Source organism: Fusarium phalaenopsidis (assembly GCF_050370095.1).
Source record: "Fusarium phalaenopsidis strain FUZ10S chromosome Unknown contig_32286, whole genome shotgun sequence".
Taxonomy (NCBI): Eukaryota; Fungi; Ascomycota; class Sordariomycetes; order Hypocreales; family Nectriaceae; genus Fusarium; species Fusarium phalaenopsidis.
This window is the reverse complement of record NW_028145413.1, coordinates 3,687,532-3,711,749: the sequence shown is the minus strand read 5'-3', so window position 1 is coordinate 3,711,749 and position 24,218 is coordinate 3,687,532. Positions and strand designations below refer to the sequence as shown.

Genomic DNA, 24,218 nt, shown 5'->3' with positions numbered 1-24,218 from the left:
TTGGGAGATGAGGAGTGCGGACTTCCGAAAGGGGTAGTCCCGCACTCCTCACGGAAGGATATAAGAATGGAAGGGATGTGTTGACGTTTGATGATGAGATGGTGGTCATCAGACACACAGCTCTTACTCCTCTTTTCTTGTTTGAAACAGTGGCCATCATGTTGAGAGCATCTCTGGCTAAAACGCCCAAGGGCTTTTGTCGACGCATGACGACAGCAGCAGCACAAAAGTCAATAAAGAAAGAAGGCGACATTTCAGACGCCTTCACATCCCTCTCAGGCGCAAAGAGAGAGCCCCTCCCCGATAGATTCCGCGAACTAAAGTGCGATCTTGTTCGTGGTCGGGAAAAAGAGATTGTGGCAAGCTGGGGCAGACTACTCCGACAGCTTCGAAAAGAAAACGAAATCATCGCAAAGAAGGGTCCTTCTGTTATTCCACAGGTCGAGTTTTCGGATTTTGAGAAGGATGTTGATGTTTTGAAGGAGGAGATTAGGAAGAGGGGTGCTGTTGTTATCAAGGGTGTTATTCCTGAGGCTGAGGCGAGGGCTTATAAGGATGAGGTTGAGGAGTATGTCAAGAAGAATCCCTCGACGAGAGGTGAGTATTTATCTACGCTTGTAGATGTATATTCTGACAGTCTGTAGCTTTTCCAGCTCATGATCCTCAGGTTTATGAGCTGTACTGGTCTGCTCCTCAGCTCAAGGCTCGCGCTCACCCTAATTTCCTGAGGGTTCAACACCACCTCATGTCCTTTTTATGGCACTCTTCATCCCCCGATACGCCCATATTTCTGGATCAACCCTTTTCATACGCTGATCGTCTGCGCGTTCGACAGCCCGGCGATGCCTCTTTTGCTCTGGGTCCTCACATCGATGGCGGCAGTGTTGAACGATGGGAGAAGGAGGGTTACGGCCGTGGGGGCGTATACGACCGTATCCTAGAAGGTAAGTGGGAAGAATACGATCCTTGGGATGCAAGCGGGCGTGTGGAAGCCGTCAACAACCTCTACGACGGCCTTGGAGCCTGCTCCATGTTTAGGATGTGGCAGGGCTGGATGAGCATGAGCCACACCAAACCAGCCGAGGGTACTCTTCTAGTGAACCCCCTCATGAAGCTATCAACGGCATACGTGCTTCTGCGGCCATTCTTTCAGAACAAGAGAGGTCGTGCGTCATCGGACTACCTCGATGAGGAGAACTGGGAGTTTATGGGCGTTGATGGTATGACGAGTGAGCTTCAAGGAGCTACGCCGGGGACGGGTCAGGAGTGCACAGATGAGCTGCATCCACATCTGGATCTGGAGAGGACCATGGTTCATGTTCCAGAGATTCGGCCTGGAGATTTTGTAGGATGGCACTGCGACAGTAAGTTCACCCTTCCAGCATCGAGTATAACGCTAACACAGTCAGCCATCCACTCAGTCGACAAAGTCCACGCCGGAAAAGGCGACTCAAGTGTCCTCTACATCCCCGTCTGCCCCGTAACCCAACAAAACGCAGAATACCTCGTCCGCCAGCGCGAAGCCTTCCGGCGAGGCACCCCGGGACCAGACTTCCCCGGAGGAGCAGGCGAGTCGGGGCACGTGGACCGACCCACGGAGGAGATGCTTCGGGGGTGGGCGGACGGTGTGGGGAGGAGGGCGATGGGGCTGGAGAGGTTGGTTATTGACGAGGGGGCGAGGCCGGGAGCTAGGGAGGCTGTGGAGGCGTCGAATGCGGCTCTGGGGTTTTGAGGTGTTGGTGATGCTTGAACTGTACACGTATTGATATCTGAAGAGGAGGGTTTCCTGGCTGTACACATTTGATGTGGCCTGAATTGTACACGTATCGTTGATTCCAAACTGACCACGCTTGATGACCACACGTATTCTCATTATTGCTGTTGCCTGACAGTGAGCATATTTGTTTGTAAGCACACTGATACATCATGTTGACCCTTTCATGCACGACCAATATGAGGCTTGCTCGCATTTGTAAGCTGCAAAGTGAGATGAAGCCTCAAACATTGGAATTCGGACAGATTATCGTCCGGCTGTAATGCGCCTTATGTCCTAATTGCGGCAAGTTCCCCACTTGCAATGGTGATGCTGAACCAGGCTGATGATGAGAATGGTGTGAGGTGGTGATCAGTAAACAATGTTCCTGGTCTGGAAGTCGTCTAGCCCGGCAAGGATCAGCCCTATCCGTGATCTTCAAAAAACTCACGATGTTTTGCTTCCCCCCTCTTCGGGTCTCGGTCCCGATGGGCCGCCCACTCCACTTGGGATAGGCGACGGCGTTTCAGCTCCACGGAAAAGTACATTAGTAATACAGGTTGAGGAATCATCTGGAGTTACGTAGTAACACGGGAAGGGCATTAGTAAAGCGCATGAGCGGTGAAGCAAGGGGTGAAAGGTCCAGAGTATGTGGGGGGACGTCAAGGTGCTTGGAGGAATAGACAGATATATATATTCAAGAGATTCGCCTCTCGGAGAGTTGATCAAACCCGACACTCATCACGCAATCCTCTTATACACACACACCATACACACACATACTCTCTTATCAATCAACCAGTCACCATGAGCTACGCCCTCTACGACTCGGCCATCCTCCTGGCCAAGGACGCCCTCAACTCCCTCTCGGCCATCCTCAAGAAGGCCGAAGCCCACCCCAACGCCGCCAGCTTCCCCCAGGCCAAGCTCGCCGAGGACATGCTCCCCCTGAGCTTCCAAGTCCACTGCGTCTCCGACGTTGCCCAAAAGATTGTCGCCCGCACCACAGGCGCCGAGCCCTTGTCTCTCAACCGGGAGAACTTTGACACATTCGAGGCTTTCCACGCCCGCATCGCCCAGGTGCTCGAGCTTGTGGAGAAGGCGGATAGAGAGACTGTTAACAAGCGGGAGGGCGAGACTGTCACTCTTGGTCTTGGACCTGGAAAGTCGGCGCAGTTGGCTAGCAGGGATTATGTCAATGGGTATGCACTGCCCAACTTGTTCTTCCACTTGACTACTACGTATGCTATTCTGCGCAAGGAGGGTGTTCCCCTGGGTAAGCAGGATTACCAGACTGCTTTCCTGGGCAAGTATATCCAGGGTTAAGTGGAGGATAAAAGTGGTGAAGATATTGAGGGGGAATAAAAGCAAGATCGTTTACCCAATTGTGTTGGCCATTGTGAAGTTATTGAAGTTGTGTGAATGTGTTTCTCCGCTTGGAATTAGTCTAAGGGCAGTTTAGAAGGTGAATTGGAGTGTCAATGTTTACACATGTGAAGATCGAGCATAAGCCCGGCCGTCTATGCATGCATGTATGTCCACCCAGGATTCTGGGGTCCATTACACCAAGAGTCCAGTTGTTGCGACCGAAGGTCGGCAGATCGCAGCCAGTCCCATCTTCCAACCGACATGAATGACCAGGAGACTCATTAACACATCCCTCCAAATAATTACGAAAGAAAACCTTCAAACCAAGGTTATTGATGACCTATATAAAAGGATAGAAGCACAAACTCACTACCAAAATGAGGTGCATCTCAAGTCTAGGGTAGCCAGCTTTGACTTTGTCTTTGTCATCCTCCAATCGCCACCCCGCCAAACATCAATTACACTCGCATCCGTAAGCTTCAACCTCCAACCTCAACCCCAACATCGCATTCTCCCAAAATGTCCGTCTACTGGTGGGCGCTCCGTCTAATCCAGTCCTTCGAGGTACGTTCCCTTTCGAGTCACTCCAAAGCAGTCGCTAACAATTCACAGGACCACATCGTCGCATCGGTACGAAAACGTAACCCGACCCTCCGAACCAATGCTAACGACATTCAGATCCTTCGACGTCCAGGCTTCCATCGCGCAGTGGGAAAGATACACAAGACGATAAACGAGAAGCAATATGGTCGAAACCCCCACGAGCCGCTAGCGCCCGGTGAAGCGACAGGTTCGCGCTCCCCCTCGTCGCACCGAGAACTCATGATAGGGCTAACGGAAGGATGTAGCGGATCCAAACTCGAGCGATCGACATCAGAGGTTCGCAAAGCATTTCATCGACGAGTTGAAGAATCAGTTTCGAGGGAAACCGACAGAGTTGCCGAGCGAGCGACCAAAAAAGTGAACAGCCACGGCTACTTTTTGCTTTCTTTGCTTTTACGATGATATGATACCCAATTATACTCTATTCTCGGAATGCGATGGAGAAAGGCTGACTGGATTTGCCGAGGGTCGACAATGGGAAGAGAAGGGTTAAAGGCGGATGGATAATCACTGCGAATGGGCAGACAGGCAAAGGTTGACATGGCGTTGGGTAACGAAAACGGACTCTTTACTGTCAAGACACGAATTGAAGCTGGCTAATGCCAAAAATCCTACTCCACAAACGCTGAATACACCTACAACCCTCCCGTGGCAATACTCACAACCCCATCAATAACATCCGCGATAAGCTCATCATCGTCTTCATCACCGGACCCCCCCTTTCCAACCCTCATCATGGCAACCTGCCCCGTAGCAGCATGCTTACACTGCTTTTTAGTCTTCCCCCAGCACTTCTGACATAGATCTTTATCCCAGCATTTATTGCAGTGCCATACCATCTTGCCCTTTTTGATGTCCTTCCAGCATCCACTGCAGCCCATCGACGAGCGTTTACGCTGTGGGAGATCTTTGCCTGCTGCGAGGAGGACTTGTGTTGCTGTGGGAGGGCGGTGGCAGGTTGGACAGAAGTAGTCGATTGTGTGTTGTGTTGCGGAGCGGTAGACTGTGTCTGAGGGGGCGAGGCCTTTGCCGCAAGTTTTGCAGCGGATCGCAACAAGGATTTCAATGGTTTGGAGACCTTGGGGTTGGCTTGACTGGACATATGAGGGCTGTTGGACTGGGGGGAGTGGTTGGTAGGGCGCAGCTGGAGGATAGTTGTAAGCCGGAGCTGCAGGAGGAGGCTGATATTGCTGCGACGGCATAGGAGCTTGTCCATTCCACGGCCTAGGCGGCAATGGAGGCGAAGCTCTTCCAGTCTGCAACTCGATCCTCCACATGGCCTGCACAAACTCTTCCCTGTCAAACTGTCCATTGCGATCTCGATCTGCTTCATCCCAGATACCTGCAAGATCCGCCCGGGATAGCCCGCTCGTCATGAATACTCCTGCTGCTTCCATGCCGTTGAGGTAAGGTTTGCCACGAGCTTCGTTGGCAAAGATTGTTTCGTAGCGTTGTCGCGCTGCTGGAGGAATCTCTTGAGTAGATGCCTGGGGATAGGTAACTTGTGGTACGCCGTTCCAGGGCCTATTGTCTGGAGGCGCGGCGTAAGAAATGGTATGTCGATGATTTGAACGATCATTAGCCGGCGGAGGAGGAAGTCCAGAAAAAGAACTCGGTCGATGTTGAGACTGAGACGGTGGAATCGAGCTCGAAACAGACAATCTGTTGCTGAATGGCCCGTGAATGAATGAGTTGAGCACATCCTCAGACGGCGACTGCTTCTCCATGGCCATGACGACCAACTGATCAGGAAGCTTAGTAGCCAACATCTGATACAGATGATTCGACCGTGTTCCTGAAACCGCTTCGAGAAAATACTGATCGGGATTGCAAGGGCAGAGAACAGTATTCCTCCCCAACACAAACCCAGCATTCTTCAACTCCCCATTCGTCAAAGCCTGCAAACTCGTCTGCAACGACTGCGACAACATAGCAGATAACAATTCTCTATCAGTTCGTACAATGACAGCTTCCTGAGTTCCAAAGAAAACATTGCGAATTGGTGAATACTGCCGTGTCTGACAGCTCAGGTCGAGATATTGCAAGACGAGACGGTGGAAGGTGTTGGAGAAGCCGCTTGAGTGAGATACCTGGACTGTTCCGTCGTTGAAGCGGATGAACCAGCCGCCTAGAGGGGAAAAAGCGATGTGTTCGACTGATGTCGCAGGTTGAGCTGCTGCAAGGACATCTTGGCGATTTGATAGAACTATGCCTGTAAGCTCGGCCCATGTACTCTAGTGGTTGCACTCACGTTCGCCTCCCTTGGTCATGATGGCATAGGTCCCATCAGGAGCCGTAGACACCCATGATATCAAGGTACCGACCTTATTAGCATGGCCACATGCATTCCCTAGACGATCCCATATTTGCTGAAGAGGACCAGGAAGGTTCTTGCTATGAACCGTCAGCCATCATCATCAATCAATAGATGCTTCCACTCACGCCACAGAAAAGTAATCATTCCCAACAGCCCAAGAATCCTCACTAGTTCCCAAGTAAACAAACATCCTGAATCCGGCAAGATAAAAGCCAATGCATCTACTCCAACGCCAAGGGCACCATCACGAATTATAAGTCTCCCACCCACAATCGCAATCTCAGTCCCGTAACCGCTAAAAATCCTCAATTGGGCAAAATCCAACCATCAATCAACTCTTCATGTCGGATTAATTGAGGCGCGGGTAAATCCATGTCCCGCTGAATCGTCGCAAGGCATCTTTGGTGGATGTTCATTTCCCAAATAGGCAAAATCTTGGAGGCCGAGGCGCAGTCTATGGAGCGTGATTTGCTAGGCGACGATCCGCCCGTGCTGGGGGTCAGCACCACGCGATTATTCCTCCGTCTCAGGCGTATTTTGCATTGTAAAACGAACTACGAGGGGACCAGTAGATCAATGGCACGTAAGACAGGCCGTTGAAACGCTTGTGGCTGTTGGAAATGAGGTCACGATGCAGAGACTAGCTGAGAGAATAGACTGAAATAAACAAACTGACGAATAGTAATGACCGGCCTCGTCACCGAGACTGAGCTCCTACTCGTCAAAGGTTGTACTTGGTTCCACCAAAAACAGGTGCCATCTGGCCCGGCATTTCCTTCTCAATGAGTCCCTTGAACCTCCATCCCGTGCAGTGACCCGGCATAAGTACCGTGGGCTTGAGCACCTTGAGGTCCTCGATACTCTTCTTCATCTTTTCCGGGGCGGCGTCTGCGAGATGGTAGCCGCCGACAATCGCATGGATGGGACTGTTATCGAGCTCTTTGGCGTGTCTCGCAACATTGATAAGACCAGCGTGGCTGCAGCCGGTGAAGACGACAAGTCCCTTGTCTATGGCTTGTTAGCATTGCTAGCATTGCCGTTTCAAATGCGACGTGATGCATACTTTTGATCTTGCACATGACAAATCGTTCGTCCATGATGAGTTCGTCCTTCTCCCACGTGTTGGTCTCAGGCTCATAGCGGATGCCGCCCCGAACTCCAAGCTCATAGTCCGTCTGTCGAGGAATTTCGCTCGAGATCAAAAACATGTCGTTCAGCACCGTCTGCGGCTGAGTATTGGTCTCGACCTTTCCGCCTGCGTTCTCAAGTTCCTCCAGAGTAGGGTCTGCTTCAAGCGACAAGATGTGTGGACCCCCATTGTTCCCTCGGTGCGCGGGGCGATTGGGAGGAACGACAACTGTGACTCTATCGCCATCCGCTTTTCCCTCGTTGACGAGTTTGATGGCAGAGACCATGCCGCCAGAATGATCACGATGCCAATGAGACAGTGTCATAACTTCAACCTTGCTCAAGTCGAGTCGAAGTCGCTTGGCATTCCTCTCAAAAATATCGCCCTCGGGTCCACTGTCGAACAACAAGCTATGGCTCTTTCCATCTTTGGTGACGGTCTAGAAAGTCAGCTATAAGCCGAGATACTTCACTTGGTGTTCTCACAATGAGCAGCGAAAGGCCAAGTGCGCCACAACAGAGGTTCCTCATCGGAAACTCCACCTTTGCACCGCCTCTAGCCGCTGGATCTGGAAGCACATCGACAGGCGCGCCACGGAACGACTGAGTGTGCTTGACGTGGGCATTCGGACTAGGTGAGATGTAGTCGATCTCATCGTTGACCAGAACAACGATTTCAATATTGTCGACTTCGACCAGAGAAGGGTACGTCATGATGGTATCTGACAGTAAGACAAATGAAGATGGAGAAGATAAAGTTTCAGCAAGGCCATGCAAGTCTCTTTATACACATGTTCGCTGTCCGCGGACGCGGAGCGCCAATGCTGACGGTCTCACCTCTATTGAGTGTCAACCTGCGCCGGTGGTTCGACTCGCAACCTGACCCTCATGAAAATAGATCGCTTTTGCGAGGTGCGGAAAGGGCGGAATTCCGTTCGTCCATCTGCCGTGCTCGGTCGCCGAGGTGGCTTTGTATCATGGCCTCATGTAACTTATGTTCCCGAAATGTTGCCGACTGGGTCTGAATGTGGACAAAACGCATAGGCCTTCAGTATGGCGTCGCAAAAATGTCTCGAAATGCGCAATATTTGCGGCCATAGTTCGAGATGGGCTAATGATATATCTGTCATGTGTGGATCGTCAGGGCACTGATCAGGTAGCATACTGTCCCCAATCTCCCCAGTTGAATGGAAGAGCAATGTCCAGGTTGGCTTCGAGCGCATCTTCGACAGCGTTGAGGTTGAAGTTGGGATCGATATGTCCAAAAACATCCTGCCCCGAGATGGCATCTATGAGTGAAAAGTCGACTGGCTGCTCGACGCTCGGCACAGAGTTGATCATGGTCGGATTAGCCACCGGAACCGTGGATTCGGGCTGTCGAGGTACAGAGTTTGGCTGTGAATTCGAAGACGGAGCTGAGCTTGGTGTTTCTCCTGAAGGAGGAGGTGGTGTTGAGTCCTTGGTGAGAGTTGTTGCGGCACGCTCCATCTCTTTCAGAACTCTCTCGCCAAGACCAGCGACGACATTAGCGCTCCAGAAGTAGTCACCAAACTTTCTCAACATTTCACAGTTTCGCCGGAAAGAATGCATCGCTCGAGCTCGGAACATTGGCAGGCGGCTATGTCTCATCTTGCGATACTCAACACTGAGTGCTAGACAAACAGCATAGGGAACGAATGGCATAGGACTGAGATGATCACGTAACACGGCACATGCTATCCGCTCAGCTGCGAGGGAGCGGCGGGCATTAGCTGATGGCGGAGGAAGAGTTGAAGCTGCTGTGAGAGTGCCTGGGCGAGGCAGTCGACACGATAGGATAATAACCGCGTGGTAGAAAGTCTCGATGGTGGCTGTACACGTTAGCATATACCCAGTCGGAGAGGAAGCCATGACTAACCAATCAGTGAACCCGGAACTTTGAGAGCGTCGGCATTCACAATCATGGCCTCGAGCACAGGAAGATCAATGTAGGCGACCTTGTCGAGACCAGACGCCTCCGCACTTGGTCCCGGGCGGTAGAGTTCAATGACCTGGTCGAGCCACTGCACCACAGACAGAAGCAGTCGAAAGCATGGTGGACGCTTCTTAATGCACCCATCGAGATTCGCACCAATGTCTCTCTCATGCATCAAGCATGGCCGTCCGTAAGCCGCCGCGTTGATCCTGTCGACTGCCCAGACTGCGCAAAACAACGTCTCGAGCTCTTCGCAGTTTGGCGCATCATACCTCAGAAGGTGTAGGCCGAGGGTCTGAATATGGTGGATGGCTCGCCCGCCAAGTTGTGCTGGGAGATCTGCCTCCTCAGAGCTGCTTGGTTGCGTGTAGAGGGATAGTATGACGAGAGCCCTGATGTGAAGGACGCGATCGGTGATGATGCTGGTTTCAAGAATAGCCCGCACTGCCGAAGAGATGGACTGCAAAAAGTCTTGGCACGTCAAGATCTCATCACCCCGATTCTTGAGTCGAAGATAGCGAGACACGGAGGGATCGGTGGAGGCTGCCAGACAGACCAGTTGCCGTAGAACGATGGTGGTCGGCTCATCAGAGGGACCCTCTAAGGCTGTCTCCGGGATGATGGGAAAGATGGGATGAATCTTTTGAAGAAACAGCCGCTTCAATTTGCGATACTCCTTCTCCGGAGGGAGACATGACAGGCAGTGCTCTCGGACAAAGGGAAGCAAGAACTGGTCCATGATCGGCGGAGGTCGTGAGGTGATGAACTGAGATGCTTGGCCTGGTCCACCGACCGCGGACGAGAGCCAGATACCGACATCGCCCTTTTGCGAAGTCTCGCGAACGGATGCTGAACCTGTCGCCTCCACAAACATGCCCTCTGGGTTCAGATCACCAACGAAACGCGAAGATGACTGAGCCTTTGGCGTCATGCTGGCTGACTCTCGCCTTGAAGGCGTCGCGACGGGCCCTGCTGAGTCGCCATACTGAAACGAGGCTCTGTTGTTGCTGGTACCATTTTGCTCGGGTAGAGCACTAGAGTGAGTTTGCGTTGATCCTGTCAAGGCCAACGGAACGGATCTATAAGGTGATCAGCATGGAGAGACATATCAAGTGTCAAGGCCCACTCACGATGACCGGGATAGAGATGTCTCGTCCTGGTCCTCTGGTCCGGTGACAGCCGTCGCAGCCACAGGAGAATCGTCGCGTGAATCCTCAGCGTGAATGCATCGCCTCTACATAAAAACAGTCAGAAAAGTGTCGTCGAGTCATCAAGGTGTCACAGGCTGACCTTTTTTCGTCGACACGCGGCACAGGCGTGCTGGACCTGCTTGCGCTTGACGGGGAGCCCCCCGCGGTTGGGATCCGAGGCCACAAACTTGACCTGCTTCGACGATGGCTGGGGCATCGCAGGTGTTCACCATGGGACTTTCTGAGGCTGGTGCGGTGAGCCTCACTTGGTGGTGGTCGCAAGGGTCAGTTGCAGATGGTGGAGTGGAGATGTTTGGCGAAACGGTGAGTGATGAGTCGTGGAATTTCTCAAGGTGAAGGCGGGACGGCGACCCTCGTCGGTGAGGGAAGCTTGGTGCAAGTGGCTTAGTCATCTCGGTGAGGGTTTATTTGAAGTGGTCCAACATGCCGCAGTTACCGGACAGCCGAGGAACCGAAGGAGAGAGTGTTTGATCATGCGACTGAGATGCATATCGTATCACGGAGCCGATTGATTTTCTGATAAACATGTGCAGAGGTCAACATCATGACTGCGGGTTTGGATGTTTGGATTGCTTCATTCGAGGTCTCCACCCAGTAGGTGCCTGCTGAGAGCTCCGCTGGGACTGCCTGTAGATCGCTAAAGAATCCCTGGCTCCTCATGGTTTTGTGGATCTGAATTCTATTGACTTGAGTTCTTGGCCGTGAATGTTTGATTGCCGAGAGCATGACGTTACGTGCTGTGCTCTGTTCTGTGGGTGCTATTTTGGTGGAGCGAGATCAAAATCAGCTTCATCATGAGCATCACAAAACTTTCAAGGGCCCAAGATCAAGCAAAACGATAAGCAATAGTATCAACAACATCATGACACCACCTCCACCATCCATCCCGGTTGCCCCTTCAATATCCCGTCTACAAAACGTAGTGGGACCCGAACACAACAAACAGCACAACACGATCCCCCGGCCGTGAATCCGACCCGTCCTCTCAACGCGAAGTTCGCACCAAAAACAACAATCCAAATTCACGCTCCCTTCTCGTGCGACTCTCCGCCCCACTACACCGTCCATTCCCACTGGGAGGCTCGAGCTCCAAGGGCGGCCGTTTTGAGAGACCCTTGAACTCGCAGATTCGGTTGGCTGTGGTGAATCGCGGGGTGGTGGGGCCGGGCGTCTCCCGGACGGACGCTAGCCGTGATTGGCAACAACATAAACATTGGGCCGAGGGGTCGGGTCTGCCTGGAGGTCAAGCAAGACACGCTGTGTTTACGTTGGTTGTTGTGAATGTTTGTTTAAATACAATATCCTTCCTGGTTCTTTGTTGCCAGGCTCATCTGCCTTCTTTGTGGACCAACTGTTATCCTCTTTGTTGCAGGCGGCCTGTATCCATTTTGGTGGGCTTTAATTGTCTACCACATCCTAGTCAGCTATGGAAGACCTCAATCTCCCGATTGCCGTGAGGCGCCCACGGCGCAGCAGCATCAAGCCTGAGCCAATGGCCGATGTACCCTCCTCTCCAAGAACCTCTGCCAAAACCCCTCGGAGAAGCAGCAAGAGGCGGGTCCGCTTCTCGGATCCGGGACTCTCAGCATCCAGCGGGTTGACTCCAATGGTCGGCCGTGTATCTGTTTCTACACCAAAACGTCGTCGTCACTCTTCTGCACCCGTGCAAAGCACACCGAGCAGACTTGAGCCAAAGAGCCCTGGTCTTCCTCAGAGCGGGGAAGTGACTTTTCTGTCTCTTCGCCAAGTCCTCGATGGCCGTGTTCAACGCCGCATCCGCCGCAATGGCTTGAGTGAGGAGATGAACACAATACAACAAGAGAAGCGACGAAGAGCCAAAGAATCCAAGGCCGAGATCGACAAGCTCAAGAATGAGCTCAAGGCCCGAGACCGAGAGATCTACGAGCTGCAGAATGCCACCATCGTCCTCGACACCGACCGGATATGGGATCTGGAGAAGCAGATTCAGGATTTGCAAAGCGAGCTGAAGAAGCGAGCTAGCAACGCGAACCAGAGTCGAGGGTACAACTGGACCCTTGCGGCGAGGGATCAGTTCCCCGGAGACTGTATGGACATGGCGCTCGACGATGAGGACTTTGGTGAGGAGACGATGGCCCAGTTTGTCTGCAGCACTCCGCAGAGGGCGAGAGATTCGGCAAGAGATTCATTCATGACACCCCCCGCGACAAGTCCTACGATTCCTGGATCACCGCTTTTCCCAACACTGCCGGCTTTGAACACCAACATTGGCGTTCAAGCTGGCGTCCAAGCGGCACTGCCCGACCCCAACCAAGAACGACTCGAAGGAGAGATATCCACTCTTCAACTTGAGATCGCCAAGTTGACAGAGACCCTTGATTCATACAAGGCCCTCGGTAGTCGGCTGAGCGATAAGCTCTCCGAATTCAGACCCTCCACAGAAGGAGACAGCACATCACCCGCGATTGAAGGCCTTGAAGCCCAGATTGAGATGATGCTCCAGACCATGTCCGACAGGGCATTCGCCTTGACCCAACTCACATCGTCAATCACCAAACTCGGATTCTCTGGGGATGACGCCAGCGACATGATGACGTCTCTCGCATCCGGCTTCCGAGCTGCTCGTCTGGAGTTGGAGTATCTCACCCCCGGAGAGATCACACTACCACTCTCATCCCACGGCGCAGAGGTTCTTGACCTCCTCCTCACCCGTCTCCGCGAAATGGCAAAGAAAGCCAAAGAAGACGAAGATGCCATTGACGAGTATCACGAGATTGAGTCGTCGCTGCGAAAACAGCTCGACGCTCGTGTAACCGTCATGGACGGCCTCAAGGCGGAGATGGGCAAGGCGGAAAAGCTCATGAGTGACAAGATTGCGCGGATACGCGAGCTCGAAGTCGCCAACCAGAGGCTCAAGGGTGCCGTGGACGGGTACATCCGGGATATCTCTGAGCTTGAGGATCTTGTTCAGAGGATGGAGCGAGAGGCTCACGATGCTGAAGAGGAGCATAATGTTCAGCTTGAAGTGAAGCGCAAGGTTCTCACTAAGAAGGAGGACAACATCGCTGAGCTGGAGGCCAAGCTGACCGACGCCCTGCAACGGTCTGCAGATCTGCAAAAGCAAATGGTTGAGCTCCAAGAGTCCAAAATGAAGGATATTTCGGAGCTGAACAGGAGACACGGCGCTGCCCTTGCGGCTGGCGATGCAAACGTGATGAAGTACCGCGGGGAGATTGACAAGGTCAATGAAGCCCTGCGCACAGCGCACGCAACCATCTGCAGTCTCCGCGTCGAAAACGGCACCCTAAAGACGCAAATGGAGCAAGACCGAGAAAAAGCCAGCGCAGTAATCGACTCGATGAAGGAGGAGCTGCAACGGGTCGTCCAGATGAGCCAAGAGTTCCTCAAGACACCCAGCAAGACGCAGGCGGAGACCACACAGGGTTCCGCCAGTTCGTCAAGGACGGTTGTGAGTCGGGGTTCGTACTTTTCTGGTGGTTTGGCTCGAAGGACGAGTAAGAAGAAGATGAGTAGGGGACAGGATAGCGGGATGGGGCTTTTGGATGAGGATGAGGAGTTGTTGTTTTAAGACACGACATGGGCATTTTGGCATGGATAGGGCGTTTGGGGACCTTCATTCAACATTAGCCTTTTCTTTGTACCATGATATTAATGTCATTAATTCTGAAGTAATTGGGTATATTTACCTGTGATGGATGCCTCATGTCGAGTAAAATCTCCATCCAGCCTTGTAGTCTGGCGTCAGTTCCAACCCAAGCAGTAACGCCCGCAGCAACTCGATAGGCATCGTGTTGGCCCTTAACACGCAATCATGAAACTCCTTCTCGCTGTATTTTCTCGAGCTCAACACCTCTTTCCTCAACTCCATCATCTGCAGCGCCCCAATCATGTATCCCACCTGATACAGCGGCGAGTAGTCCCCGTTGAAAGATCGTCTCACCTCGGCCTCGGCGTTGGATGGTTCATGACCAACCCAATCGACCAAAAGATCGATACATTCTTGAGGCGTCATCTCGCCCAGGTGAAACTTGAGAGAGAAGATAATACGGGCACAGCGATGCATGCGCCAGAATAATGTACCGATGCGGTCCTCGGGTGAGATGAAGAAGTTGCCCATCTCCCAAAACACCATCTCCCAGTACATGGCCCAGCCCTCGACAAAGAAGGAGGTCGTAAACATCTGTCGGTGACTATGATGTCGTTCACCCATGAATAACTGCAGCCTATGCCCAGGTATGAGTTCGTGAAAAGCCGTAGCACGAGAAAAGTGCTTGTTGTTTCCCCTCATCACCATCTTCTTTAGCTCATGCGACATGTCGGTCGTCGGGGAAGCGACGAGGATCGATGGACCGCCAAGAAAGAATGGTGATTCTCTCTGACGCTCTGGAGACATCATAAACATTCGATATGTCTCGTCGGCGATTTCAGGCACGGTAACGAGGTCGTGTTCTCGAACAAAAGATGTACCTTCGCGAGCGAGCTGTAGGACGAGCTGTGTTTGTTCACCGGGAGGAACAGACTTTGTTTTGGCTTGTTCGAGGGCCTTCTTCCAGTCATCGCCAAAGCCGAGTTCTTTTGATGCTTGTTTCATTTGAGATTCACACCATTTGTACTGCTCTTTGGCGATATCGATGAGTTCCTCGGGTGTGTATGGAATCATCTCAGCTTCCAATTCCACAAGCAGTCCGTCCCTGCCGATCGGTTCACCAAAGATCTCATCATGGCCATCATGGCGTACTCCGACGAGTCTGCTCTGTATCAGGGACTGATAGTGCTGTAGGGCTGTATTCGCTTCTCGCCATGGTGTGGTAGCCCACCAGTCAAACATGGGATCGTAAGTAGTGTAGAAGCTCAGAAACTCGTGCAGGTGTTTTCGCATTTCGGCCACAATCTGAACAGCTTTGTGCGCAATCTGTTTGCTGACCTTTATTTTGCCCTCTTCCACTTGGTGTTGGACATTTGATGTTTCCACTGTGACTTGGTTAAGCAACTCAGCGGCCTTTTCTGCCTCCATCGGCTTGACGTCTTGTCTCGACTCGCATAACGATACGATGATTGACGCGAAAGGTAACAGAGGCATGGCTGCTTCTTGTGCCTTTTGATCCAGATTGAGTTGTCGCTGCCCTCGCTTGAGGAAATTCCGCAGAAGCAGAAAGTCGACTCTGCCTTGTTGGCCAAGATCTTGGAAGGGCACCTGGAAGAGAGCGTCCAATTCGTCCTTATAGAATTGGCTCAACCGTTTGTGGCGTCTTTCAGATATCTTGATGTTGTAGTAATTGCGAAGATCTCGCAAGTCGGACCGTACTCGTCTCACGCGATCAGCCATGGATTCAACATCCTCCTTCATGTTTGTCCTTGTAGGTAGATTGACCCAAGTACCGTCCATTTCCGACGATGAAGTCGACGCATCGCGCTGTGGCATGTTTAATTGCCGTCACGATTTCGCAGCAATTGAGACCATTCGACCAGAGGAGAGGAGAAGTTCAGCTGAGGGGATGTCTAGTTTATGAGGGCACATGGACATTTTCCCAAATGCGCCATGCCAGACATGGGATTTGCCGCGATCATCAGCTACCGCATTGAGCCAGGGACAAGGGAGGTGAGCCATGTGGCTGCGATTGACGAATGGGTGAGCTAGAAAGCAGCCATCATGAGCCACAAGTTCTTTGTTGAACCTGAGAACCCTTGCTCGAGGGTCAGTGAGTTGAGGTTCGCATGAACACATCTGGATAATATGTAGTATGTTTATGTTTGTGTTTAACACATGTGAGGTCACATGAGCATGGAGCTCCCTTGACGAATTTCCTCCACTATGACGTGCGACAAGGAGATTGATGCTTCGAGAGCAGTTCTCGTTGAGCTTCAGCCACGTCCGATCCAAAGCGGACAATCACGATAGCTCCAAGCTTATCACGGCTTCTCTTTCAGCTGTAGTATAAACTATACCTATCAACTCAATTGTTCGGCAAGGCCTTCCCGTTTGACTCATTAAAAAATCTCACTCGGCCCCCTGACTCCGACTCGATAGCCGATGAATCCCGCCCCAGACATCTCCACCTCGTCTCGGCCAGCCAATCTGAAGCCGACCCGGGCATTCTCTAGATCCGATGGCGCAAGCCGGATCAGCACCGACGCCAGCTTTCGGAATTATCTCCCACGCCCGAGTTCGGCATCAAATCTAACGCTCAAAGACCAGGGGGTGCCGCTTCAATTAAGACGGGGCCCTTTCTCTTTGACCCTTTCACAATGTCATAACCTCTATATCATTTAATCGTTATGGCGACACCCCTGCTTCGCGCCGCTCTCCGGAGGCATTTCGTGTCAGGCCGATTCCCCCGGATCCAGCGCCGACTCCAGTCGTCGCCGTCCAAGCCGCCCTCCGGGGCCAAGTCCGAAGAGTCCATCCCCGTGCCCAGCACCGTTGCGCCTCTGCCTCTATGGCAGCGTCTCGGTCCTCTGACTGCTGCGGCGCGGGGATATGCTAGGTCGCAGACAAAGAGGCCTCTCACGACGCAGGTCATCACGGCTGTCGTTATCTACATTGCTGCCGACTTGAGCGCTCAGTATGTCAGCGGGAATGAGTATGATGGTGCTAGAACAGCAAGGAATGCCGTCATTGGTGCTACCGCCGCGATACCCAACTACAAATGGTATGCGTCACGTTTTGCTTGTGTTGATACAGTACTGACAATGCCCAGGTTCATCTTTCTCTCACACAACTTTAATTACTCCTCGCGCATCCTCTCAATCGCCACAAAGGTCGCAGTGAGCCAAGTATGCTTTACACCAATCTTCAACACCTTCTTCTTCGGCTCTCAAGCCATCCTCTCGGGTGAGAACCTCGAGGGAACTGTCGAGCGCGTCAAGGACACGGTCCCCACCAGCATCGTCAACTCGTGCAAGCTGTGGCCGGTCGTCACAGCCTTTAGCTTCACCTTCCTCCCACTGGACTACCGACCATTGTTCCATGGCGTCGTCGCTGTGGGCTGGCAGACGTATTTGAGCTTCCTGAACAGGCAGGCTGAGCTCAAGGAGGCTCTTCGACATGAGGCAGTAGGTCATGTGGATGAGAAGCAAGGAGTTGCCTACGCTGTTCCGCAAGCAGCCTAAAAGTTTTCTTCTATTTTCCTTTGTTCTCTCGGGTGGGATCTAATATAGACATAGACTTGTGTTTTGTACAGAAGCATCAATGGAGTTTTCGGTTGACTGAAGCGCAATTGCAGGCCTAGCGACGACGTTAGTCCATCTGTCATTCGAGAAACGTGATTCTTTGTTACGTACCCATAGCGACACCAATTTCTGCCTCCACAGTTTAACACTCTCAATTCTCTTCGGATCTGTCTAGTCTCTCTACAACTCTCTATCGAAAGTTAGCTGTACGTACGACCTCACATGAACTCGGCAAGACAAACTCAACACTGGGTCAAAGTCAGCACAGGAACATGAGCAAAAACAGGCGCACACTCACACTCCGTGACAAGGATGTTGGACACATCAAGATCGTTCTTCACCAGGGCTGCGAGGCTTGAACCACCAGCCGATGGATTCACCGGGTTCATAGTACTTCAAGATATCGTCAAAGGTGAAACAGCACTCGACACAGATGGCCTGGTACGGCACAGAGGTCTCCGTCATGGAATTGGGGACGCATTCCAGCTCTTCGACATCACAGGTGGCGTCGGGGATGGGCTCCTTCATAACCGTGTGGGTGCACGAGTAGCACTGGAGCAGAAGACGGCACACTGGGCACTTGCGTTCAGTGAACTCGTAGTTGTCGGAATCCTATTCCCGCTTGGGCCAACAGTCGGGACACATCACATGGCCACAGGGAGCGATGAGGCCTTGCTTGCCTCCTTCTTCGGGGGTCGAGAGGCCGGCCATGCTGATGTGGTCGTAGCAGATGGGACAGGCGCACTTGACGGGACGTTCACCGGGTTCGGCTTGGCCAAGGCCGTGCTTGCGGAGGACGGGCCAGAAGTACTCTTGCACGGGAGCTTTGGGATCTTCGGGCTTCGCTGGGGGACCGTCACCAGTGGTACCGGTGTCAGTAGAACTGACGCCGTAATCCCAACCGTTGTCATAGGCACAACCGGACCTAAGAATGGGCATGATTAGCTTCAACCTACCGATTGGTAGGAATGGACAGGGATGGGGCGCTGTGAGGTTAATGAGGGTTGAGATGTAGGAAGCAAGGTGCAGGTTCTCAATCCTGCGGGATGCGTGAAGGATGAAGTGAACTGCTGAGCAGCGACTGAATTTATATGTCTGGTGCTCTTCTATTATTTTTATTCAAGAACATTGATGGGGAACAATGTGTAAACGTCTTCAAACGTCCAAACGGGCCATGAACAGTGAACAGAACATACCCAAAAGGAACAATTAATTATACTCTATCCAGTTATCAAACGTGCGATTCTACTTGTACCGAAGCCTTTGTTTGCCCCCTCCGTTCGCCATACCACGACTCATCCTCATCAATGGCTGTTTCGTGAGTTACATCGTATGTCGTCTTGACCACGACCGCCGCCATAGTAACACTGTCCTTTCTGAAGATGGACTCTTGACTCCCGCGGTCGCTTGGCTTGGATCCCTCGGCGATGCTGGGCGTAAGCTCGTACGGTCCCGTAATGTCTGTCGATTTACCAGCCCCTGTGGTTGTTCGGAAGGAGGAGCTGATGTTTGTATTGTTTTGCCAGGACCAGAATGAGCGTTTGAACATGGGTCGTAGAATAGGGATGTTGACGGTGATGATGCCGACGAGAGTTTCGCGAACGCCCCATTCGTTTACAGCGAGGGCGGATGGATGAGCTGAGAGAGTCAGAGTTGCGCGGATGATGGCGGCGGCGATGACGAAGAGTCCAGACGATAGAAGGAGACCGATGACAATTTTCCTGAACCAGATCTGGTAAGTATTACTGCAAGTTCATGGCAGAATAGAGCTTGCCTTCGAAGGGGGATTTGAAGCTTCCACAGCAGCGGTAGTGGAATACCCAAAATCATAGAGTCGGTCCTAGCCATAGTTAGAGGCTGTTCTCGGTATATTTAACAAAGAAGAGACGTACAAGACATTGAGTACTGTAGTCACCACGAGGTTCTGTCTCCTGAATGTGCACTTCTCTATTGTTCATGGTCAATATGCTGTGACTGTCTGAGCATGGTTAACGAACCTCCAGGATCAGGAACAACCCTACGAAGCAAGGTCAGTTGGCTAATTCGGAACATCAGAGCCGCCAAACTTACTGCCAGTTCTTGCGTGTTGGAAAGCATCCAAACGTGACCTAGCATCTAGTTAGTCAAGCCGACAACACACGACAGGCCTCATACGGTAAGGAAAACAGCCAAGTAGGAGACGGCGCAACAAACGGATGCCGTCTTGACAAGAATACTATGCCAGGTTCCAATGGTGATTCGAGAAAAGAAGAAGAGCATGGTTCCTTTGAGCGACCAGATGAGAGCAGTGTAGGAATACCAGGCGACAAACTCCAGTTTTGAACCCTTTACACAATCTTTAATGATAGAATCGGTCAATGCTTTCGAGATGTGAGTCGTTGGCGCGCATGTTGAGGATCATGGAAAACTGACTATGGGTTTTGGTGTAGAAGGTTGCCTCGAGGTTTGTCCCCAGGTAATCTGAGCCAGCAGTCAGTTCATGTCGCATCGACATCAAAGGAACCGGTCGAAGAGTACATATCAGATGGACAGTAAATCCATCCATGGCAAAGAATATCAAAACGAGCGCCGAAAAGAAGTCATCTCCCTGGAACCCACGCCACCCGACTGTCTTGAAGCGCACAGCGAATCGAGTAAGCAGAATGAGCGTACCAACGCCATAAAGAGCCCAAACTTCGTATAGGAACTAAGTCAGTGAGTCAGAGTTTACCAGAAGGGGAAGAGAGTGTGATATACCGACGGTCTATCTTCAAAGACTGGCATGATGTCGACGAACAAAGGAACAATAACTTGGCGCAAAACAAAAGAAACGAAGAACAACAGTTCCCCAGATCAAACAGCCAAGACACTTTCTTTTTTAATGTATGTCTGCATTCAACCCCTGCGCACAACAAAAACCCGACACGGCGAACCAGAGCCTCGAGAGCATCCAAGCCCGAGCACCATGCCCTATGCAAACTACCACTAGCCTCAAACCACGACCAAGGATTGATGCCGCTGAAGACGCACTCCCCGATGTTAGAGCTGACAAGTCAGGGCCTCCACGATCGCAATCTAGATCAACGTTGTGGGTACGGATAGATCCTGCAAACGATATAGGTCCGGGTACAGCGGATGCATGCCCGAAGTGTCTTGACTCGAGTCATGAACAAACCGAAATGGTCCGATTTCTCTTCCCTGTCGTGACCTGCGCTCCTCTTTTTAGACTTCAACACTTGGCTAACCGATTGATACCCTCAACAACTACCGACGACAACGTCCCAACCGAGAGTAGCAGGATCGTCCAAGTCGAAACGGAGCTAGGTATTCACGCGGGGTGCTTTGCCGAGTACCGTTCTGCAGCAGAAATAGGTACTCGAAATATCTGCAAATGTCTCGGGCTTCCCGTGTTTATTTGCGGACCTCTACCTGCAGCCCAACTAAGTTCTAGACCAAACAGTCTGAAGGATTAGTTGGTGGCTTGTCAAAAGACTCCATCAACTAAAAAGCCTTGCCGTCCCGTGGCGGCCCTGAACGTCAAAGCGCTACAGGAGCTAGTGTCCGCCATGCGTCTCAAACAGGATCGATGCTAAAAACCAGGCATGAGCTGTGAAGAGCCAACATGACAAAGTCTTGGCACGTAGTAAAAGTACGTCAGTGGTCCGAACTTCCGAGCCTGGACTCAGGGGTCCTGAAGGATCAGTGTTCCCCATGGGCAAAGGTATATTACTTGCCGTGGCCCGGGAAGGAGTAAAGTCTCCGGATTCAAGGGAATCCTGGTCTCTAAAGGCTGAATGATATAAAATATTAGCAACAAGTTGAACCTTAATGCTGGATTTCCTGACAAACAGCTTGTCCATATGAAGCCCAACCAGCCTCGTCATATTCCAAACTTGGATATTAAAGTTCGGTAGCCTACGGGATGATGGCTGCGTTTTCCTCAAACACATGGCCGCCACGTGATGGATTTGACAGTTAATTGAAACCCCTCAACCCCGTTTGTGACGGTTGACCAGCACTCTCCATTCAACTTGTCGTGTTTCCCTTGCTCGGGGGCGATCAAACCGGAATTGCTGCTGCCTTGCCCAGGTCAACCGTTGGGCCGCCGATCTTTCCATTCTCCCCCACACATTGCAACCCATCCCTGACAGCCTCAGTGGTCATCTCCGTTCAAAGTTTCCTTCTCCGTCTCACTTCCAGGGGCACATGAATCGTCCCTCGTATCAACCTCTCCAACCTCTTCGGAATTCTAGAAATATCCAATAGGCATTTGTATGCCATAGCAGGGATGGAGTATATGCGTATGAGAATGGCATTGCCGGTGTAACGGTCATCGGGGATACTCGCCTTTCATTGTCAAAGGAACCTTCGCTGAGGGGTTATGATCCTTTGAAAAATCTTCAACGGTCCAATTTCGGCATTGGGAGACTCCCACAGGGTTGCAGAGGGGTTTCACTGCACTTGAAGGAGGAAGAATCTCCCTGGGATCCAGAACACGCACGGCTTTTCGCTGAAAGGATCCTGCTGAGGAGCTCTGAGGCTTCAATATTGGAATGAGAAAGAGCTTTTCAGTCTTCAGCCAACACATCCTACTCGTAAAATATGGGCCTGCAAGTTGTGATCGACGTAAAAGTTTTGTTAGGTAGCAAACAACGCCCCCCTGTGTTGAAATCATGTTAATGCTTTGTTCTAACTATCACGTAACCACAACCACACACAACTCTATGCCGGAGTTATCTTTGATCATTATGTCCAACAGAGCCAACCCCTTGTTGTATAAGATTACACCTCAAGCAGAATATCACTGGCTGAGATGCTTGGCTCCAGCCTCTGCCGACGCCAAAAGTTTGTTGCCCGAAGCAGTTCCCCGTCAATCAAGAACCACCACTTCTTGGCAAACTCCCCAGAAACCTCCCAACTCATCCCGTCCCATGGTACAGAGCCCCAAACTTTGAAAGCTCCACCCGTGAGATCAATAGTGAGCTTTTCCAAATCTATTACAGCTAGAGAACGGAGAAGGCGGTCTCGAACCCCGGGAAAGGGGATAACGTCGACGAAAGGAGGATGAGGGATAGTTTTTTGTAGTTCGGTGGGCATTAGAGTGGAAGGAAGGGATGCATGCGATGGGTTAAAGATATCAATGCTTGGGACTTCGCATGGGATATGAAGAAGAGTGGCATTTGAGGACAATGCTGCGACGGTAGTGAGAGAGGTGAGTAAGAGGAACTGAGCATCCAGACCAGGTTGTAGAGTGTCGAGCTGCGTATCAGCAACTGATGTTGGGGGGTCCAATGAGACGTCAAGTGATTCGCTTTCTTGATTTCCCAATCCAGGTATTTCAAAAAGATCTTCAACGTCGTGGCCGACCACTACACCATCACGCGCCTCTGGCGTCTCAGTTTGTGTTTCAACCCGGGCAGCTTCGCCTGGTGTCGAATTGGTCTTGTTTCGTCTCGCTTTTAGGTTGGCTCCTAGTGTGAGGCACTACTAAGTACCTGTTTACACAACCAACGTGAGTCAAATGCTGACTTACTGCGAGCCCTCTGGGCAAGTCTGTTCTGGATCCTCTTTCGTTGGCCGCTGTCTCTGACATCGGACCAATCATCTTCAGCCCCCAGGATATATGGCTGCCACTTTTCAGTCATCTTAAATTATTCTTTAGCGATTTCGGGGTAGTCAGTATGGTGTTTGAAGAGTCTCAAGGTGTCTCAACGTTTGAGGGATCATGTTGTAAAGGCGCTGACAAATCCATGTTATTGTTAGTGCTAATGCGATCACGTTGTCAATCCGAAGCTCGTTTATAAGCTCAAGGCACTTTTTCCAAGTCGAAACCCGTGATTGTTATTATTTTCCTCGAAGTACTCTAACGTTTGGTCATCAGGGTCATTCTCGCAGCCTCAAGAGTTGCCGGTGAATGAACTAGACAAGCAACTTTCCATCCTCGATCACCACATTCTCATCTCCAACCGCAAAGGTGACCGTTGTTGGATCGGCAAACTCGGCGACATCAGCATTAAGAGTTTCCTCATGTGCCGGGTCCTTGAAGAAGCCGACGAGATCATCCATAGTCGGGAAGATGAGGGTGTTGATCCCATCGGCCTGGGCGAAGTTGAAGAAGGGCGCCATCACAGGCCCAATCTTTTCTTTGAACTCTTCGGCATAGGCGTCGAAAACGTGGTGCTACAGCCAAAAGTTAGAACAAGTGCTGAAATCTTGCGAGGAGCAATCGTGTTACCTGGATGTAGGCGATGCCGTTGTGCTTCTTAATCACTGGGCCGGCCAATGTTCCATGGCGAGCGAAGCGACGGGAGAACTCTTCCTGGGTCACGCCCTCCTTTCTCCTGGCGAAGACGGTAGCGCGGTATACCTTGCTGAAAGCCATTGTTGATTGTCGGAAGCTCTTTGTTGTTCTGTTGGCGAAGAGGATGATGATGCTAGAAAATGAAGCAGATCTAGCTGCTTAAATACATGGGTCGAATAATCGACGGTGTAGTATAAAATCGTCAGATGGATGCCATAATTCTCGGTCATTAGGCATTGGGTGACAAGTCCAGAAGCTACTCCTGTCAGAAAGCCCACCCAGCCGTCAGATTGTCCTGTCAGAAAACCATGGCGTTGTAAGAAGGCTGTCAGCTGTTACCATTGGGTGGGCGGAGCTAGCGAAAGGTGGGTTTGGGCTCCGGACATTACTCCAGTTCGGAGTCCATTCGGCCATCGAGGGGGTAGCTGGCCTCG

At 51.6% G+C, this 24,218-nt stretch overlaps 10 protein-coding genes across 10 annotated transcripts; 5 read left to right on the top strand and 5 right to left on the bottom strand.

Moving 5' to 3' along the window:
- Positions 1–158: 158 nt before the first annotated feature.
- On the top strand, positions 159–1,732 carry LRP88_03442 (DUF1479 domain-containing protein; the record flags this gene model as incomplete). Its single annotated transcript, XM_083240061.1, has 3 exons — positions 159–519; positions 596–601; positions 654–1,732. 3 exons carry the CDS (start codon positions 159–161, stop codon positions 1,730–1,732), a joined length of 1,446 nt encoding a protein of 481 aa, XP_083105191.1.
- An 828-nt stretch (positions 1,733–2,560) lies between these two features.
- LRP88_03441 (DUF1993 domain-containing protein) lies at positions 2,561–3,079 on the top strand (the record flags this gene model as incomplete). The annotated part of the gene is made up of 1 exon (XM_083240060.1): positions 2,561–3,079. The coding sequence occupies one exon, from the start codon at positions 2,561–2,563 to the stop codon at positions 3,077–3,079; it is 519 nt and encodes a 172-aa protein (XP_083105190.1).
- Positions 3,080–3,640: 561 nt separating this feature from the next.
- LRP88_03440 (uncharacterized protein) lies at positions 3,641–4,085 on the top strand (the record flags this gene model as incomplete). Its single annotated transcript, XM_083240059.1, has 3 exons — positions 3,641–3,685; positions 3,734–3,911; positions 3,970–4,085. 3 exons carry the CDS (start codon positions 3,641–3,643, stop codon positions 4,083–4,085), a joined length of 339 nt encoding a protein of 112 aa, XP_083105189.1.
- Positions 4,086–6,762: 2,677 nt separating this feature from the next.
- LRP88_03439 (MBL fold metallo-hydrolase) lies at positions 6,763–7,883 on the bottom strand (the record flags this gene model as incomplete). Its single annotated transcript, XM_083240058.1, has 3 exons — positions 6,763–7,049; positions 7,105–7,609; positions 7,749–7,883. 3 exons carry the CDS (start codon positions 7,881–7,883, stop codon positions 6,763–6,765), a joined length of 927 nt encoding a protein of 308 aa, XP_083105188.1.
- Positions 7,884–8,321: 438 nt separating this feature from the next.
- LRP88_03438 (fungal specific transcription factor domain-containing protein) lies at positions 8,322–10,530 on the bottom strand (the record flags this gene model as incomplete). The annotated part of the gene is made up of 4 exons (XM_083240057.1): positions 8,322–9,019; positions 9,067–10,202; positions 10,254–10,357; positions 10,414–10,530. 4 exons carry the CDS (start codon positions 10,528–10,530, stop codon positions 8,322–8,324), a joined length of 2,055 nt encoding a protein of 684 aa, XP_083105187.1.
- Positions 10,531–11,760: 1,230 nt separating this feature from the next.
- Positions 11,761–13,902, top strand: LRP88_03437 (uncharacterized protein; the record flags this gene model as incomplete). The annotated part of the gene is made up of 1 exon (XM_083240056.1): positions 11,761–13,902. One exon carries the CDS (start codon positions 11,761–11,763, stop codon positions 13,900–13,902), a length of 2,142 nt encoding a protein of 713 aa, XP_083105186.1.
- A 132-nt stretch (positions 13,903–14,034) lies between these two features.
- Positions 14,035–15,681, bottom strand: LRP88_03436 (uncharacterized protein; the record flags this gene model as incomplete). The annotated part of the gene is made up of 1 exon (XM_083240055.1): positions 14,035–15,681. The coding sequence occupies one exon, from the start codon at positions 15,679–15,681 to the stop codon at positions 14,035–14,037; it is 1,647 nt and encodes a 548-aa protein (XP_083105185.1).
- A 929-nt stretch (positions 15,682–16,610) lies between these two features.
- Positions 16,611–17,444, top strand: LRP88_03435 (Mpv17/PMP22 family protein; the record flags this gene model as incomplete). The annotated part of the gene is made up of 2 exons (XM_083240054.1): positions 16,611–16,984; positions 17,033–17,444. The coding sequence occupies 2 exons, from the start codon at positions 16,611–16,613 to the stop codon at positions 17,442–17,444; spliced, it is 786 nt and encodes a 261-aa protein (XP_083105184.1).
- Positions 17,445–17,828: 384 nt separating this feature from the next.
- Positions 17,829–20,267, bottom strand: LRP88_03434 (uncharacterized protein; the record flags this gene model as incomplete). Its single annotated transcript, XM_083240053.1, has 9 exons — positions 17,829–18,098; positions 18,153–18,429; positions 18,794–19,225; positions 19,397–19,451; positions 19,502–19,521; positions 19,575–19,612; positions 19,698–19,864; positions 19,917–20,190; positions 20,241–20,267. 9 exons carry the CDS (start codon positions 20,265–20,267, stop codon positions 17,829–17,831), a joined length of 1,560 nt encoding a protein of 519 aa, XP_083105183.1.
- Positions 20,268–23,402: 3,135 nt separating this feature from the next.
- Positions 23,403–23,865, bottom strand: LRP88_03433 (EthD domain-containing protein; the record flags this gene model as incomplete). The annotated part of the gene is made up of 2 exons (XM_083240052.1): positions 23,403–23,663; positions 23,719–23,865. 2 exons carry the CDS (start codon positions 23,863–23,865, stop codon positions 23,403–23,405), a joined length of 408 nt encoding a protein of 135 aa, XP_083105182.1.
- Positions 23,866–24,218: the final 353 nt, after the last annotated feature.